Here is a 19,808-nt window from a genome sequence, read left to right as displayed (position 1 = left end):
TACTTCATCATGCTGTTGTAAAGATGAGAAGTGTTAATACGCAGAATATATTAGTGTTAGACAGTGCTTGTTATATAGTATGTCCTACTTTATGTGCCAAGCAATGTGCTATGAACTTTTCACAGGTAATTGATCTCTACAGCAATCTTGCAAGATTGACATTACTACTAACCCATTTATAGACAAGAAAGTTGAGGCTCAGAATGGTTATGTAACATGCCCAATGACACAGAGCTAGTAAGTTAGGAGCGAGGTTTTGAGTTGTCTGGATTCAAAGCACACCCCCTAGGATTCTCAAACAGAGGCACACAAGGCCCAGAAGTACACTCATACAGAGAAGAAACATGGTAGAACTTCCTGGACCATTACTTTTGCTTGGCTATTTGGTGAAAGGAAAAGTTGGCACATCTATCTGCTAAGTCATTCTTAAATTATTTTGTCCTTAATACCAACATAGTTACATTATGGGATGGTATGCATAATCTGCATGATTAAGACTAAGCACAAAGAGAAGGCCATGTGGGGCACAGCCTGCCCAACAGCATGTGTTTACCAGACTTTCTCCAGTGTTGGTTTCCTGTAGCTGCTATAACAAATTGACACAAATTGAGTGGTTTAAAGCAACATAAATTTGTTCTCTTATAGATCCAGAGGTCCAAAGTCTGAGGTGGGTCTCACTGGACTAAAATCAATGTGTCATTGGGTTGCATTCTTTCCGGGGGCTCTAGGAAGGATCTGCTTCCTGGCCTTTTCCAGCTGCTAGATCCTGACTGCATTCCTTGGCTCGTAGCCGCTGCCTCCCTTTTCAAAGAAAATTACTCCCATCTCTGCTTCTGTGATCACATCTCCTTCTCTGACTCTCACCCCCCTCCCCTGTTTCATTCTCATAATGATCCTTGTGATTTCATTGGACCTACTGGATATTCCAGAAGAATCTCCCCATTTGAATATCCCTAACTTAATCGTATTTGCAAAGTCCCTTTTGCCATATAAGGTAACATATTCACAGGTTCCCAGAAATTAGGACACCTTTGGGGGGGCTATTATCCTGTCTACCATACCCCTTAATGCTATTTGAGTAAAATGTTTAGGAAACACTGACCCTGCAAGTCCTATGTGTTTTAGGAAGGATTCCAAGACAAAGACTTGATTCTTCAATATGTGAGCCCCATTCCCATAACAGAAAACCCACCAGGAGAAGAAAACAGTCAATGTTAGTGTATATGGGGGCATGAGTTCTGAGCTGGAGCATCTGAACTCCCTCCCAGTGCAGGGGTAGAAGAAGAACACTAAGCAGGCTTAGCACGAAGCTTGAAGTTCCTCCCAACTTCTCAGCATTAGTCTGTTCAGACTGCTGAAACAAAGCACCACAAACTGGGGGGGCTTAAATAACAGAAATTGATTTTTTCACAGTTCTGGAGTCTACAAGTCTGAGATCAAGGCACTGGCAGGTTTGGTTCCTTCTGAGGCCTCTCTCCTCGGCTTACAGTTGGTTGTCTTCTTCCTGTGTCTTCATATGGTCATCCCGTTGTGCATATCTGTGTCCTAATCTCCTCTTCTTATAAGGGCACCTAAATTCTTACCTCATTTTATCTTAATTATCTCTTTAAAAACCCTATCTCCAAACAGTCACATTCCAAGGTACTGGCGTCGGGGCAGGACTTCAATATATGACTTCTAGGGGGACAAAGTTCAGCCCATAACACTCCAATACGTCACAGGTCCCTCCTACCCTCTGATGAAGCCAGAGACATGCCTCTTTTCCCCAGAAACCTTTAGCAGTTGGAAAGCCCTGTGTACCAGGAGATGGTAGATGGGGATGGAGAATTCCCCATCCTGGAGGATGGAGGGAAGCCATGATGAGCTCTACAAGCAGACCAAGCACCTGATCCCACCAAGGCACATCCATGGCCATCTTTTTTTTTTTTTATTTATTTATTTTTAATTCCCCAATTCCCTATTTTTTATTTTTCAATTACAGTTCACAGTCAACATTATTCTGTATTAGTTTCATATGTAGAGCATAGTAGTTAGAAAATCATGTTCTTTACAGAGAGGTCCTCCATATGTTTCAAGTACCCACCTGGCCCCATATATAATTTTTAAAAAGTATCTTTTTTTTTTTCAGATTTAATGTGTTTTGTTGATTAAATTATTACATTTGTGCCAATTTCCCTTCCCTCTGCTCCCCTCCACCCGGTGGCCCCCCTCACTCCAGTTGTCCCCCCCTTTTAGATTATGTCCATTAGTTGTGCATACAGTTCCTCCCAACCTCTCTCCGTCTATTCCATTCCCTCCTACCTTGATCCCCAATTCCTATATCATCTCCCTCCCTTTCCCCATTCCCCCTCCCTGTTGACCTCCCCCCAATATGCTTCCCGTACCCACAGTTCCTCTTCCCCTCTTGTTGCCTATTTAGTTTGCCTTTGTTTCATCTCCCTAGCTTCTGTTTTTTTTTTTTAAACCAGTCCCTTTAACATCTCATATAACAGTGGTTTGGATCTAATGAACTCTTTCAGTTTTATTTTGTCCTGGAAACACTTTCTCTGTCCTTCTATTCTGAATGACAATTTCGCTGGATAGAGTATTCGTGGTTGTAGGTTTTGGATTTTCATTACTTTGAATATTTCTTGCCAGTCTCTTCTTGCCTGTAGGGTTTCCCTTGAGAAGTCAGCTGATAGTCTAATTGGGACCCCTTTGTACATAATTCTTTTCTTCTCTCTTGCTGCTTTTAAGATTCTCTCTTTATCTTTAATTTTTGACATTTTGATTATAATGTGTCTTGGAGTGGTTCTCCCTGGGTCCAGTTTCTTGGGAACTCTCCTTGCTTCCTGGACCTGCAGGTCTATTCCCTTTCCCAAGTCTGGGAAGTTCTCCTTTATTATATTTTCACTCAATTTTTCAAGTTCTAGTTCATCTTCCTCATTCTCTGGCAAACCAATGATTCTTATGTTGGGCCTTTTATAGCTGTCCCAGGTGTTTCTGATCCTTTCGTTGTTGCTTCCCATTACCTCTCGCTGCATTGGTTGACTGCTTGTTCCTTCTCCATATTCCAGTTTGTTGAAATGAACTCTGGATTTTATTTCCTTTCCTTCTGTCTCGTATACTGTTTTGTTCCTTTCGTTATGAAAGTTTTTCGCTTCTTTCATATCTTTTTCCTGCTCTTTTGTGAATTCTGTAAGCCACCTGATAACAATGGCCCAGAACTGAGCCTCTGACAGGTTTCTTATCTGTTCATCTGTCAGGTTCTCTATCTGCTGCCTGGTGAGTTGTGTTACCGGTATTTCTAAAGTTGCCTGCCTCATTTTGACAGATGCTTTTTGTTTTCTTGGGCTGGCTGTGGGGGGCAGTGCCTGCGTACGCGTCACAAATCAGCGACCGGCGCCTGCCTGTCCGCGACCTATTTCGCAGCCCTGTGGTGCTTTCTTTGGGGGCGGGGGTCCAAGATGGATTCACACAGTTATTCAGCTAGGAGACCGGGATCCGTCCTCCCGCCCCCCTGGGCCTCACTGTTCAAGGCGATGCGGCGGCCGCTCTCCCCAGCGCCAGAGTCGCGCACCGCCAGGGGCTTGGCCACCGGGACTCCTCGCCGCCCGCCGCTCCGGGTGCGACCGCAAACAGCACTGCCCACTTTAACTCTTACCTGCCCAAATGGCACCGCTGGTTTATAACTTCATATGTTGGACTTCCGTGTAGTTTTATTTTCTGGAATTTCTAGTTATCCTTTGTTTTGAAGTAGTTGTATTCCTCTATAGTTGTAGAGGGAGACCTAGCGTGTCCGTCTAAGCCTCCATCTTGGCCGGAAGTCCTCTCCGTGGCCATCTTTTGAAAGTTAATCTTTAACAAAGATAATTTAGTCTGTGGAGTAGTATTTCCAGCAAGGTACGAGATTGTTTTTATGCTTCCACAAATGATCAGAACACACTTTAAAACCAGAGACTGAACCAAGCCCTTTCATTCAACCCCAGTGAAAACAGGAGCTCCTTGAAAAGGTCTTGCTAGATGTCAAAGAACAAAGGGGTGGGGAGTGAGTCCTGGAAGCAAAAGCTGGCTTCAGCTCCCATTGCTTTTTTCCATGGAAGGGAGGGACACATACCTATAGAGTGTGACTGGAACAGGAACCTCAGGAGAGAGGCAAAGCACTGGGCTCAGAAGTGAGAATAGAAAAAAGTACATTTCTATCCTGTATTTAGAAAAGACACTTTGAAATGTTCTCAACCCCACCTCCCCATTTCAGGGCATAGCTGACACATGGAAGAGGAAATAGCCATCCTCTTTACAGCTCTGGACAGTTCACTGAGAAACTTGCTGCATATGCTTTGGTATAAAAGACAAGAAATCTCACTAATATTTTAGTCTGATATCCAGCTGATATATACAAATACAACATTTCTGATTATCAAAATACTGGAATGCTTTGTTTTCTATTGTGAATAGCCACAGCCAACAGGACTTTCAAGAACCTCTGCCACTCAGCCCCTCCTCAGAATCTTACAGTGATATCTTAGTTCAGGTTGCTACAACAGAATATCATAAACTGGGTGCCTTATAAACAACATAAATTTATTTCTCATAGTTCTGGAGGCTGGAAATGCAAGAATAAGGCACCAGCAGATTGGTGTCTGGTGAGGACCCACTTCCTGATTCATAGATGGACGTCTTCTCACTGTGTCCTCACATGGCAGAAGGGGTGAGGGAACTCTGTGGGGTCTTTAATAAGGGCACTAATCCCATTTATGAGGGCTTCACCATCAACCAATCACCTCCCAAAGGCCCTACTTCCTAACACCATGAAATTGGGGGTTTCAAACTCAACATATGAATTTGGGGGGACATATGCATTCAGTCCATAACAGTGGGCATGCTGTAGCAGAGGTTTAATATTCAGAAGATTCTCCCATATCTGTTAATATCAACCCCAAGTCCCTCCTACATTTGTTTACAACTCATTTCACTAGCCCCGCCCCTGCCATGGAAAAGGAGAACAGTTACTCCTTGCCACCCATGCAATATCTCTCTCAAGATCACAGGACAGTCACTGTGACATCCTCTCACCCTGTCTTTGATTTTCTAGACAAAGGAACAGACTATGGTTTCACATCCCGACTGTTCCCCACTGAGCCTGCAGTGTGAGGACCTCTCTGGACCACTAAGACATGGCTCTCACCACCTCCTTGCAAGTCTTAATAGTCAAGCCCCACAGAATGATTTTCTGCTGGGAAATCTTATATTTTAAAACAATTCTTGAAATAACATTGATATAGACACAACGGTTGAACAGTGCCTGGTGATTAAGAATGAATAATCATAGAACTCCCTGTCAAGCTTCAAAATATTTATTATTTTTTAGAAATTCAAATTCTTTCACTGTACTTTATATTGGAATCCATCATTTTTTAAGGCTTTTCCATTTACACAATGAGAAATCCCAAGGAGGTTAAGATATGCAACACTAGAGAATATAAAAGTGCGACTAAATTAAAATATATTCCACAGCAGGTGACATAAAAGAGATGCAAAATAGAACAATGAGATAACATTAGAAAAATGTTTATTTCAGGTACTGGCCAGAGTTAGGTGACAGCGGTACTTTAATACAGCCACTGGAAGTGTCCAGAGGTCCCGTCTTTCTGGAAACCAATTAGTCAATATAAGTATGTATCAAGAACTTTAAAATTCTTTATGTATAGTGACCTAGTAATTTCAGCCATAGGAGTCAATTCAAAACCACTAATCTGCAATTCAGACATTTTATTATAAAGATGTTCACTGAGGTGTTGTTTTTAATAACAACTAATTTGAAGAAATCTAACTTATCAAGTAAATAATGATGTATCTACAGCATAGAAAATATAGTGGATAAAATGCTTACAGATAATTTGTAATGCTTCTGATAAAATGTTAAGTGAATTAAAGGCTATATATGAAATTATATAATCAATATGTATATATGTGTTTGTGTATAAGGTGTAGAGAAGACAAAGGAAATATACCAAAATGTCACTAGCAGTGTCTGTGGATGCTGAGATCAAAGGTGATTTTTCCTTCCATGTTCTTCTCTGAATCTCACTACTCCTATAATGTGCATGCATGAGATCACTTTTATATTAGCTGAAGTTATTTTTTAACAGTTTTTAGAATCCTTATCTTTTTGAGATATATAGTAATATATTTAGTCTGACATGTTTACACTATATATATTTATACTGACATATTAATAGATGAAATATAGTGATGTCTGGGATTTGCTATAAAATGATCCCATGCTGGTGGGTAAGCAGAGTGGTAAAGTTACAGATGAAACAAGAATGGCCATGTGTTCATAATTGTTGAAGCTGGGTGATGGGTACACAAAATCTCATCATACTATTCTCTCTACTTTTTTATGTGTTTGAAATGGATAGACAGATAGAAAAATTTAGCTATGGTCAAATAAATGTCTGCTATTTAAACATGTACCCTTCATCTTACCTCTCATTCCCTGAAGACTTAGTTCTTAATTGGGTCCCAGTGTTGACTTCTGCAATGTAGCTTGGTGACTACTGAAACAAGCCACTTTAGATAATATCCTTATAATTCTTTTTAATCCTCACCCTACAATATGTTTTATTGATTTGAGAGAGAGAGAGAGACACTGATGTGAGAGAGAAACATCAATCATTTGGCAAAATTATTTGAAGTATTATAAAAGCATTTCTTTGAATGCTGGCAAGTAGCTTTAAAAAAGAAAAAACAAGGGGAAAGAAAGCACCAATTAACCAAGACAAAATCAATAGCAATTAACTCAAGCGTAATTTGACCATGAAGCCTGCCATTTGCAAAATCCCACTGGTGGAAGCCATGCCCATCACCCAGCATCAGAGCCACAGCAAGCCTGTCCTTTTGTACCACTCAACACCCTCTTCCTGTGGTTTCAGCTCTATGCACCCAAGTTAACCAATACTACGTTTCCTCAGCCCTGCAAATATCTAAGCTTGGAAACAATTTACCTGGTAAATATATTGTGTGTTTTTTTCAGCCCTAAGACTACAGACAAGCAAGACAATATGGATTTCAAACACCACTCACTCTTTCTGGCTAGAGTTTCCTAATTTGGAAGAGACGAGAGAGAACAGGAGACATTCAGCTATTTGTGACAACAGAACAGAAATCAGCAAAAAGCTCGATGTTTTGACTGTGAGAACTGCTGTCCAGAGGAAAATTCAGGAGATGTCAAAACAACACTTAAGCCTGGCAGCCTTGAAGGGCCTGTGAAGAGGAGGGAAAGGCCTAGGTTGTAAACTGGCATCTGGTCCTTCATGAGCCAGCCTCCTCCACTCTCAGCTCATCCTTCCCTGGGCTGAGGCAGCCTGCCAGGGCAGGTGCATGGAAGGACAGCCTCTTCTGGATCAGGAGTTCCTGAATTTGACTCTAGATCACAGCCTGGTAGCGCATCTTCTCTGACAAACTCCCCCTCGGACCTCTGAATGAGGTGTCATCCTGTATATTCCCAAAGCCCTCCGAACTACTCCAAATGTATATGCATCCCTCTGGGGCCAATCTCCCACTCCATCCTGAGTTACATCAAAGTAAATTATTTGATCACAGATACACCTACAGAACATTTTCACCCAGGGTACAGGCAATAAATGTTTGAAGAATGAACATATTAATAAACCAATAAATTAATGAATTCTAAGGAGTTCTATGAACAGGGCTCAGGGGTCTCTGAGCCCCTAAAACTGCACATAATATTGAATGCATGCACATGAAGGTGCATTCCTCTGGGGAGAGTCCACTGCTTTAATTAGTGTATAAAGTAACTATCCCCCAAACCACCCCAAATTCTCTTAAATTTCTTAGGTGAGTGTGTGGGTCTAACTTCAAGGTGCCAGTGATTTTCAGAAGTGATCTTATATTCTAGAATGAGTTTTTATTTTGTTTTGAGAAAACGGGCAGTCGGGGAGCAACAGAAAATCCTTTTCCTGCCAAAGAGGAAAAGGTTCTTATAACATACCAACTTCAACATAAATTACAAATGAAAACAAACTGTTGTTCCAATTTAACTTTTTTTCTTTGAATGAGTATTAATGACACCTCCATGGAGAAGAACATGTGTCTGATGATCTGCTGGGCATTAATCGAGCAGATATTCTTTCTCTGAATGCTGCATGGTATCATGTAGGGGTTTTGGGGTTTCTTTTGTTTGTTTTTGTTTTTTACTCTGCACATATTACCTCTTAGTAATACATGAATAATTAGAAAGAACATACCCATTTCTACATATGGAACATTGTAAAATTTTAATGGAAAGACAAATTATATGGAAAGCAATTTCCATTTTGTTTTCCCCTGGAAGATGTGAGGGGAAAATTAGGGGAAGTAGATAAACAACAGAATAGTCCCCAGCGCAGTTTCTGCCATAAGCAAATGTTCAAAACCTCAGAGGTAAAAGAGATAAAAAAAGAATAATTTGACAACTGAAAAATCAGAGGGTTCAGGCTATCTCTTTAGAATATTACTACAGCAAGATGTGCAAAAGTGTGAATATACTTTAATAAGAAATCATGATTAACTGGATGCAACTGCAAATAGTTCCCATTTGGAGATCATGGGCAATTATTCTAAACATCATCTTCTGTAGACATGCTTCTTAGCCAAAAACACTGCCACTAGCAAATATGATGCTGGCTGATCTACCTATGCTTATATTTATATATGTGTGTGAGAGTTGATGTATACATAGGTTTTCTGCTTTTCAAATATCGTCTACTCTTCAAGATGATGTAAAGTCCTTCAGCGACTTGAGGCAATGATGCAGGGCTCATAAATTCCTCCCCCATGCCAAGCAAATTTAAAATGAATTACTTATATACTTGCAGAAAGTGATGATGTTGGTTTTCAGCCAAACTCAAGAGCCTAAAGTACCAGGGCTTGGAGATTAAAAAAAAATCCAAGGATTTAAGAGATGCAGAGTCTTTGAGTTAAGACTCAGAGATGGCCCAATCCCATCTTGCCAATGGGAATACAACTCTCCAGCTTGTTCCTGACAGACAGGCAGTCACTCTCAGCTCAGTCACATCTGACAGACATTTATAATATTGTATGAAACATCACAGTTTTCTATTAGAGACTGAATTGCCAAAGTTTAGTTCCCATATCAAGCTGAAACTTTACTCCTTATAATTTCATCCACTGGCCTCAGTTCTCTTCCCAGGAGGTTATATATATACATCGCTCACTTATCATGGGTATTACATTCTACACTCCCCCACGAAGTAGGAACCTTACATTTATTCTACACTCTTAAACCTATGTAACTTTAACAACATATGTATACAGTACTGCAAAATCCCACGATATAGCAAAAAATCCACAATAAATAATTAAATATGATATTTTTTAAAGTCCCGCAATACAGTGAGGCTGCAATAAGTGAACCGCGACATAGAGAGGGACTACTGTATAACCTTCGAACAGCCCATGGGGTGGTTGAACACATCTCTCATATTCTCTCTGAGCTTTCTCTTCTCTGGGCTAAACTTCCATAAATATTTCTTCTGAGATTCTTATCATATGTCATTTAGATCCCACACAATCCTTGAAGGCCCTTCCTCCTCACATACTGCAGTTTTTCAGCATCCATCTTTAAATACTACCTCCACCCCCAAGAACTGAGCCAAGTCTACAGATATTGGCATTAGTGTTGCCAAAGACATCTTTCACTGTACCACTTGGCCATTGCTCCTATCCCCTTGGTAACAGATCATTTTGCTTCATCTGCAAGTATCCCTTCTTGGAGAAGAATCCCAATTGTTATTCTCTACCAGTGACATTCAAGAGGTGACATGTGACCCAGTTCTGGCCAATGAAATGTAAGGGAGGTCTACTCTAAGGAAAGGATAGAGGGCCTAGACAAAGGCTTCTTTTCTATCCCCATTTTTTCCTTTTTTGAATGCTGGTATGTGAAGATGTGATGGCCAGAAAGAAGCACCCATCCTGTGACTAAGATGAACCAGCAGCTGAGGAAGGCCAAGGAGAAGAATGAAAAGGGCCTGAATCATTGATGGGTTATTTAGTCACTAAACCAGACCTGGGGATCCTTACTAAACAAAAAATCCATATAGCTTAATGGTTTAAGCCACTGTTGGTCAAATATCCTGTTACTTGCAAGTGAAAGCACTCCTAACAATATAAGGGGTATAATAGAGCTATCGCCACTCTTGATTTGGACATTATCTTTTGAGAAATGTGGCCTTTACTTTTTTAAGAGCCATGTCACTAGTTAGAATCTTATGAGCATCTGATCAATGCACAAAAATAAGCAAATAACAAATAAAACCCCTCAGACAGGGGATCATAATCTCAAATGCTTACAGATTGCAGAGACCATGCAGTAAGCATAAATGTGTGAATCTGGCTAGATGTGAAAGAACAGTGAGCAAGGAGGGCTCTGATGAACTTGACAATGCATGCCTTGTCTAAAAACATTAAAATTCAAGCATTTTAAATAGTATGGTGGTAAATAAAATACTAATGCATCTATGAGCCAGATTCAGCAGGTAGTTCACCAGTTCATGACCCTTGCAAAAATTATTCTCAAGTGTGTTGGAAAGTCACATCTCCTCCTTCCTGCAAGAGTCTAAACTCTTCATAAATGCTCCAGTGCAGTCTGTAGTATGGATTCACCAATTCAATTTGGGTAACTCCATTATCCAACATCTTAATCATTTCAGTTACAACAACCAAAACATTAACATAAAAATCTTTTGTCTTTCTTGAATCTGAGCCCCTTCCCTAAACAAACTGTATTCATAATGATTGACTTGAAAGGGCAGTACGATAAGAGCAGAAGAATAATCCCCCGAAGACTTGGGTTCTGGTTGTGTGACTAAACAAATCACTGCAAAAATCAGAACCTTTATTTTCTCATCTGCACATAAGGACTCTTTAATCAAATGTCTCTGGGACTGCCAGGTTCCCCAGGCCATCAATGAGTTACTTAATCATTGGCAGAGATAAAATGAAAAACTACACATGTCCATACCTTAAAGCACTAAGTCCAGTGAAAACATATAAACCAATTGGCTGAATTATTTACTGCAAAGGTCACTGAGACAGTCTCCTCTTACAGACACTATCACATTGGCCATAATTAATCTTCAGTTTGTCAGGATAAAATTCACAGCAAGTTTAAAGAACTCAAAAGAAGCTTCTGGTTGTTCCAGTCAAGAAAATATGTGTCATTTCATGCCACACTCTCCACTCGTAAGGGTTCTGTGGAATTCCTTCCCAGTCTCTTGCAGGGCATACCCCCCTCACCCTTCATCTTTTATTCTGGTTATTAAAAAGTGCATGTACACTGGAGAAAAATAGAAATTACAAAATACAGGCAGAATACATAGCATTTCTGTAATAAGAATTTATTGTAAGCACTGAGCTACATGCTTTATATCCATTATCTCATTTAAATCTCACAACTGTATGAAGTAGGTACTATTATTGTTCCCATTTTAAAGACGAAGACACTGAGGCTCCAAGCCATTAAGGAACATTCCTTCATGATCCTCTAGCTGGTAAGTAATGGAGTCTGGCCAATGAAATGTAAGGGAGGTCTACTCTAAGGAAAGGAGTCTGAATTTAAATGCAGACACTCTGACTTGAGATTCAACTTATTAACCATGCTCTAAGGACATCTTTTAAAAATCAAGACAGCTGTGAGTTTACCACCTAAAGACAACCACTGCTCAGTTAAGTATGTTTCTTGCCAGCCTCTCCTTGAAGGCCATAAAATTGTCAGAGCCAAAAGGGGACTAAGAGGTCATATCATCCCAAACTCTCATTTCACAGAAGAGCTTAAGGTTCAGAAAGGTGAAGGGCCTTTCTCGAAGTCACATTGCCATTTGGAAATGGAATTTTGATCCTCAGACTCTTTGTCTAAGATTTTCTGGGGTCTCCTGACTTGAGTTGGTTAGTAGTGGCTCCCTAGGGTTGTGGGTTGAGAAGGATTTAAGGCCTGTGGGCTCAAAAGGACAAAGGTTACAGTAGATTAACGTGAACATGGCAGTGTGGCTGTGTGCACATAGTGAATTTGCCACCTACCAAGGAGCAGCCCCTGGGAGGGAAGGAGAATGCCCAGGAAAGGCCTCCTGACAAAGAACAACTATTTTCTTCACTTACATCAGGGATCTCAAGCCAAAGGCCTTCAGGACCAAGTCCGCAACACAAATGAGTGTAGTGGGCAAGTCGAAGAAAGAAAAGAAGGAGCACCTGCCCTGAGGGCAATGGGTGCTATTTATCTCCAGCCAACTGTTGCCCTAAGAAAAATGGGCCCAGTGTGATCAGGCCTTCTGATTTTTTCAAAGAAACATGAAATTTGGATATTTTCTTATGAATTTTTTTTAATGTCATGTCTTTAAATGTTGTCAACTAATTTTAAAATGTTGGCAACTAATTAAAATTTGAATAATAAAGTGGCGTGCAAGACAAACAAAACATACTAGTTAATAACCTAACCTCTCATCAACATGGTGGTCTTATCAGAAGTTCTTCAATAAAAACCTGAGATTCTGTCAAAGGTATGGGGATCAGTTGGAGGGTTACCAGCTGGGAGGGGGAAGGGGGAGAAATGGGGAAATGTGCAGGGATTAAGAAGCATGATTGGTAGGAACAAAATAGACAGGGGGAAGTTAAGAATAGTATAGGAAAGGGTGAAACTAAAGAACTTACAGGCATGACCCATGGACATGAACTAAGAGGGGTGGGATTGCTGAAAGGAGTGAGGGTACTGAGCAGAGGGGAGCAAAGGAAAAAAAATTGGGACAACTGTAGCAGCATAATCAATAAAACATACTTTACAAAAAAAAAACAAAAACTGAGATTCTGTTTGCCTCTCTCCCCTCCCTTCTCCCTGCTCCCCTCCCACCCACAGTCTACTTAGAGAAACATTTTCCACCTGAGGCTGCCAAGGGGAAGATAAACACTCCCTGCCTCAAACTCCACCAGACCACAGTTGTCAAGGGTCCAAGTGATTACCAATGACCCTGGAGGCCATTTGGAAAGTTAGTCACACCTCTTGGGAGATGCTTGTTGCTCTCCGATGACTTAAAGTAAGGAGGAGTGGATGACTGCATCTGACGTGCCTCAACGAGCAGGCTAAATATAGGCTTCCCTACTCTCAGGAACTACCTGATGCCTCTAGTAGGAGCTGAGTGGGCTCCACCAACATTCTGATGTGCACATCTGCCCTTTCCAGGAGCTTTCAGTGTTGAATGGAAAGGCCCATCACTCACACCCAAACTCCAGAGCTGCTGGGTTACAAGGGCCTGTATGGAACCCCCGAATTTCCTTTAATCCCCAAGATGGCTAGTAATCATCTGCCCACTAGAGAGAAGAGGAGACTTGGCACACATTTATGCGATCAGTCAGCATTTAGAGAACAAACACTGAATGGAAAGTCCTGAACCACAGTGGGGTACGTTCACCCAGAAACTGCTGCAAGCTGCCAAGAGAACCAATGACTTAATTCATTCAATCAACAAACATATACCAACTAACAAATGCAAAGAGCAAGATAGCACAAGGTGCCAGAAAGAACACACATGTTAACTAGAAATTAACATTACTAAAGTTAGAAAAAATAGTTAAAATAATTATGATATAAACAGAGTACTCTGAACCCACTTAAAATCATGTTTGAGAAGTCTATTTAATGATCGGGGAAATTCCAAGAATACATAATCAAGTTTGAAAAAAATAAAAGCAGATTGTAAAATATGACAGAGTAGCTGAATTAAAATCAGAGTGAACACACTCAGTAACCTCCCTCTTCTGCTTCTAAAACAAAGAATTTATAGATAAATCTCCAGATATTTTTAAATTTACATAGTACTTCTTGGAAATAAGAGATGGGAGTCACAGATCAAAAATAGACAGGACTCCCTAAAAATAAATGAATAAAAAGATGGGACTACAACTTCAAGTAGAAATCAAAGCCACATGGTCCATAGGGAGATGGGTCCAATATAAGCCATGGGTGCAGAAGTCCCAACTTCCACCAGGTGTTAAGGGCAAAACTGGACCCAGAACCATGCTGCCAGCTGTGAATGGAGTTGAAACATTTGCACCATCCACCATGAGTCAAAGCCAAAAAGGATTCTCCTATCTGTGTCAAGAAGCCAAAATGAAGCCATCTACATGAAACTGGGACCAAGCCTGCAGCATAGGGTATGTAGAACAGGAAGAGAGCTCTGATCCGAGCTGTTATATGAACTCTGGATTAAAAGCACATACCCTTACAGATATAGGGCAGGAAAATACATAAAACTGCCTTGAAAATAGGTTACAAACAAAAACTAGAGAACATATGAGGACATCCAATGATCAGACTCACAAAATGGAAGAACTCAAACCTGAAGAAACAAAGAAGAGGAATTTACATCCACAAGGTAAGAAGAGTTTTTAAGAAAACAAACAAAAAGCAGGAAGGTATGAAAAAGGGACTAGTTATTTATCTTGGAAATAAAATAAGCCATTGTTGAAGTTAAAAACTTAATAGATAACCCTGGCCAGTATGGTTCAGTTAATTGGATCATCATCCCATAAACCAAAAGGTTGCAGGTTTGATCCCAGGTCAAGGCACATGCGTAGGTTGAGGGTTTCTCTCTCACATCAATGTTTCTCTCCTTCCCTTTCTTTCTCTCTGAAATCAGTAAGTGTGTCCTCAGGTGAGGATTAAAAAAAAAAAAAAAAAAAAAAAACTTAATGGATAGGCAAACTAATAGACCAGATGCAAATGAGAAGAGCTGGCTAACTGGAGTATAAAATCGAGGAAACTCCCCTAAACACAGCACAGAGAAACAGGGAACTAGGGGGGGAAATGTTTAAGTTAAAATACATGGAGGATTGATGAAGAAACTGCATATGAAGAGAATGTTGGAGGAAATATCCAACAGATAGCTGTTGAGATTTTTTCCAGAATTAAAGAAAAAGACTGGATCTTCTGACTTAAGAAAACATACAGAGTACAAAGTACAATAAAGATAATCGTATAGAAAGTATAATCTTAAATTTATAACTAAATAAATAGAGCTTGTAAGAAAATAGACCCAAGTGTCAACAGTGGTTACTCCTGATGGGAGGATTTAGAAGATTTTTATTTTCTTCTTTAAACTTTAATGTACTTTCTGGGTGCTCCACAATGGAAAGATGTTGTTTTTATAAACTGTCTGTGGAGAAGAAGTATTTGTTATTCCAAATACACTTTAAAGGAAAACCTGTCCTCAAGGAACTTACACTCTAGTAGAGGAGATGAGGCATGTACAGCATTAACCCACATGGATAAATGTAGTTTAAATCTAAGCCTTGCCTTTTCCTCTATGGAGCAGTTAGAAATAAGGGGGAAAGGGAAGGAGGAGGTGAGAACACTGAGCAGAAACATAGGGCTCATGCTTGATTTACTAAGGGCTGCTACTGCAATCAGAGTGTATTCCATTTAAATGAGATCAATATGGCCAAACCAAAAGGTGGTTAGATCTTATCTACATCAAGCATTATTTCCACCTCTAACTTAATTACATCACAAGACCACCCACTGATAGAACCAAAAATTAGCATCTTCATTGTAAATTAAATTAATACCACAAAAAATCTGTCACTTGACACATTTCAATTATTACAAAAGTTTGTTGTTTTTTTTCCAAGGTCCAAGTAGATTGTGGGGGGGGAATAGAAATAGTGGGGAGGGGTATTCAATTTAACTGATAATCAAATTAAATACTATTATTACCTATCGGGGCACTATCATGTTACCAATTTAGAAGTGAAAACACAGGTATATTCTGAGCTTTACCAAGTGGACATCATCTTAGGAGAAAAGAGAGAAGCTTTGTCAGTTTGGAGAGATTCAGACTTTGTGGCCATAACACCATTGGCACATCCAATCAAGCAAGGTCGAGTTGTAGGCAACATCCCATGACTGTTTCTTCAGAGCCAAACAAACTGTATTCAGCATTCAGCTCCAAAAGAAACAGGTGGCAAAGTCACTAGCCAACTAGATGTGCTACTAATGAAAAGAAGGACTGTTCATATCTCAGACAAACTCTTTACTTTTATAACACATCCAGGCTTTCCAAAATACTACCCTTTAACCCAACTCCTCTCAACATTACTTGCACATCCCACACGTGGGGCCCAACATATACCCCAACACTATCTCCACTGAATTACCTGATTCCCTGCCATCAAGACCAACTTGAAAAGCCCTAATAATGAGGAATATCCAATTTCCTTCACCATGTTTGAGCTAATGAACCTTTCATTCCTCTCCTCTCCATCCCCTCTTAAATCGCTCTCTAATCTCTCTTTAATTTTAAGTGCTCTGAAAAAAATGTCCTTTTTCATGTCCCTCTTGCCATTTCCTGATTCCCTTTTCTTCTTTGTTTTTAAGTGGGGTCACACTCTTGGCCAATCCCCAGAGGCAGTTACATTCTGTAAAAGAGGAGAATGCTTCCACTCATATTCCTTGGACTTCTCAAAACTCCCTTTCTAATACCCTGTTGAAGTGAGAAGCAGCTGCTGGTTAGCAGGTCAGAGCCTGACATTCACAGTGGGGAGAGTCCCTGCATATCAAGGGGGTGCTCAGTTATGAGCCCATTCTCCATTCCTGCTACTTTGCCTACAGTCAGATATATAAGTCAAGAGAGAACCTAAGCCACACAGCTGCCAGCTCAGACCTCCCAGCCTGAGCCTCAAGCCACCTGCTTCGATTCAGCTTTTACCAGATTTCTCCACTGATGGTGCTGGGCCCTAGTCGATCCAGAAATTTCACTTTTAATATGGCCACTCCTTTCTGTGGTTACTTCTTTGGTCAAAACTTCAGAAGGGAGGAGGGATTGATGAAAATGTTTAGATCTCAAAATCACACTCCAAATCCCTGCTGGAAACCGCTGTTCTCCTTCCTAATATCTTTACAGGAAGGCTGGTCACTCCAGCTGGTCAGTTGGTGCACAAGCTCTGTAGGCTCTGATTTGCTGCACCTTTCCATAGCCCAGGACCTCCCATAAAATGAATTTCCTTGACCCGCCTGAAGATGAGATTACAAAGTTAAAGTATAGGCTTGAGATCACAACTTGGAACTAAAAAACCAGAGATCTAGATCCACCTGCCACTGTGTAGTCTTGGCCTAGTCTTTAAATGCTCTATGCCTGAGTCACCTCATCTGAAAACTGTAATCCTGTAGGATGCTCTTGTAGACCCTAAATCCCCTTCCAGCTCTGAAGTAGCCCATACATTGGTGGCCAGGTACAGATGTCTCCTACTTTTTTCATCCCAGAAAGGAACCCCAAAGCTAAGAGGCGGCTGGGAAATTGCTCAACTACATATAAGGAATTTCGCTAAGCCACAAACCATTTTAAATGAATGTTTAATAAGAGAGTACATCAGTTGTGTACTTTGTCTGACTGTACTGAAGCCCAGGAGACCTGAAAGAATTAATACAGTTCCCAAAGGAGCTGGTGGGAATTGCTGAGGCAGAGGCAGAATCCGATCTGATGAATATACAAGTGCTCTGAGAACGTCAGAGAGAAAGTGCTATGATGAATCTCTGCTCGCTCCAGTAGGATGTCTCCTGCTACCTGATGAGCCTTCTCTAAGAAGGTCTCAGGGCTGAGGACCATGGCACACAAGTGCAACTCACCATTCCCTCTCCTTCCTGACCCCCAGTCCCTTGCTGAGGCTTAGAGAGAGGTACAGTGCCCCCACAACTCAAATCCTTCCCTTTTTTCCACTCTTCTCTTTGCTTCTTCCTCTGTCCTTCTGACTGCCTTTTGTCCTTCCACTTCTGCACAATTCTCAAACTAGGCCCTCATAACATCTCACTCAAATCTTCAAGGATCTCTCCCCCTCTTCTCCCAACGAACACTCCCATCTGGTCCACAGAAAGACCCTACCTCTCATTCTAAGCAGAGAAATTTGGACACACCGTCCTTCATTCTGACACTCTCAAACTTCAGTACCAAAACCTGCCCTTGGATGCCAATGCCTCCAACTATGGGCCATGGAAACCCTGCTAGCTCCTCCTCAGGAAGATGTAGGAAATCATCGGGCCCTCCATGCTCCGGGTCTGCAGTCAATTCTCCTCCACTCACACCCACTCCCCTAGAGGAACACTCTCTTGTGGCCTTTGACTCAGGGCTTCTCAAACTTTCCACCCTTCTTGCAGCTGCAGAAGCATGATATTTCCCTGTTCTTTTGTGCTTTATCTAAAAACTCTGCATTTTGCTCCCAACATACCCACATTTAATCTTTTTTGAAATAGTTTGTCACCAGAAGAAAGAAAAATGGATATTTCCACAAAACAGCCTGGTAAAATTGATATTATAGGAATGTAAGCCATGTTGTTTCAAGTGGCCCCAAGCTGGCATCTGTTCATACACTACTTAGAAATCTCCAAGCATTCTACCACCTTATCACACTTTTGGGCTTTCTGAGTTCTTCCTGGCAAATCCAAGGTGCCTCCAAGTAGCCCCCTTTCAGACCCAAGGCAAAAAGAATTTCCACTCATTTCTGGGTTGGAGTGGTAGGACCTGTTTCTCCCCAGGGTCGGTGGGTACAACTCCTTTTCACAGCAAGATAGATCCCAGGGGCTCCGGAAGACCTTTGGTGGTTGCCCTACAACTGGCACACTCCAGAGTCCTGGCAGCCCATCACCTCCTGGCCTTACCTTGTCCGCCATGATCATAGATGCACCCCCGTGGATGCCCAGGATGGGGACGAAAGTCTGTGAGGAGATAAAATCCAGCATCTGGGCCACAGCTTCCTGGTCGGTGTCGTCCCCAAACACGAGGCCATGGATGCGCGCCCCGGACATAAGGTCGCACACATGTGTGATGAGGCTCTTGGGATCAGTGCGGTTCATCAGCAGTGCTACCACGTTCACATCTAGGGGCAGCCCAGCCCCCTGCTCTGGGCCCCACAGGTTTCGCAGTTCACGCTCTGTCACGTCGTGGCTGTGACCCAGCAGCACCGCGATGTTCAGCGCCGGGGTACCCTTCTCCGCCGCCGCGCCCTGCGCGGGACCACGCCAGACCAGAAGTGCCGGCAGCACCAGCAGGGTCCAATAGCCCAGTCTGCCCATAGTCGCCACTTACGGTCCCTGCAAGGTGGGGAGGGAGAGTCAGGACCGCGGTGAGCAAGTGTTCCAGAGAAAAGAGATTGCTGACCCTACCCTTTGCTCTACTAGCCAGGTAGAGAGTCCACCTGCAGCGCAAGCAGCCAGAGTCGCCTACTCTATTCCTGATCCCCGAGGTCATCCACGTCCCTATGTCCATCTCCAACTCCATCCACAACTCCAATCAGAGCTAATTCTCCATCCCTGGCCGTGAATCCATCTTCGCATCCACCCTATTTCTCATCCTCTATCTCCAGCCTCTTCTGCATGCCTGACTCGCCCACACCTCACACCGCATCCACCAAGTTAGCTGCGGACCACAGCCCCTGAGCGTAGGCGCACAGAGCCAACCTTCCACCCACTCCTCTCGCACACGGGCTTGAGCGGACCAAGTTACCGACCCCGCCCCTTGCTCCCAAGGAGTGAGCTACAGACTAGCCCCTGGGTGCAGAGGCGGCACAGAGAATTGGCAAATCTACCCCGGCACAGGGGCAAATTGACTGACCCCGCCCCCTGCGAACGCGTGGGATGCAGCACCGACCTGGCTCCCCGCGGCACTCGCTGCAGACCCCGCTCCTCTCCTGCAGGGTACACCCCCAAAGAGAGTGAGGACCCTCGCTTGTGCGCTCCAGTCTCCGGGGCACCTAGGGGAACTTAGGGC

The 19,808-nt window shown here is 42.1% G+C and overlaps 1 protein-coding gene across 1 annotated transcript in view; it reads right to left on the bottom strand.

Moving 5' to 3' along the window:
- The window catches only part of GRIN2A (glutamate ionotropic receptor NMDA type subunit 2A), a 406,311-nt gene extending 387,197 nt beyond the window's left edge, over positions 1-19,114 (bottom strand). The window contains 1 exon segment of the mRNA XM_090277023.1: positions 18,701-19,114. Coding sequence (XP_090133149.1) covers positions 18,701-19,114 — 414 coding nt within the window.
- Between the last annotated feature and the right edge of the window lie 694 nt (positions 19,115-19,808).

Source organism: Furipterus horrens, unplaced genomic scaffold, assembly GCF_987537825.1.
Source record: "Furipterus horrens unplaced genomic scaffold, mFurHor1.1.pri manual_scaffold_5, whole genome shotgun sequence".
NCBI lineage: Eukaryota > Metazoa > Chordata > Mammalia > Chiroptera > Furipteridae > Furipterus > Furipterus horrens.
The sequence above is the reverse complement of the archived record's forward strand: the minus strand, read 5'-3'. Positions and strand labels throughout refer to the sequence as shown.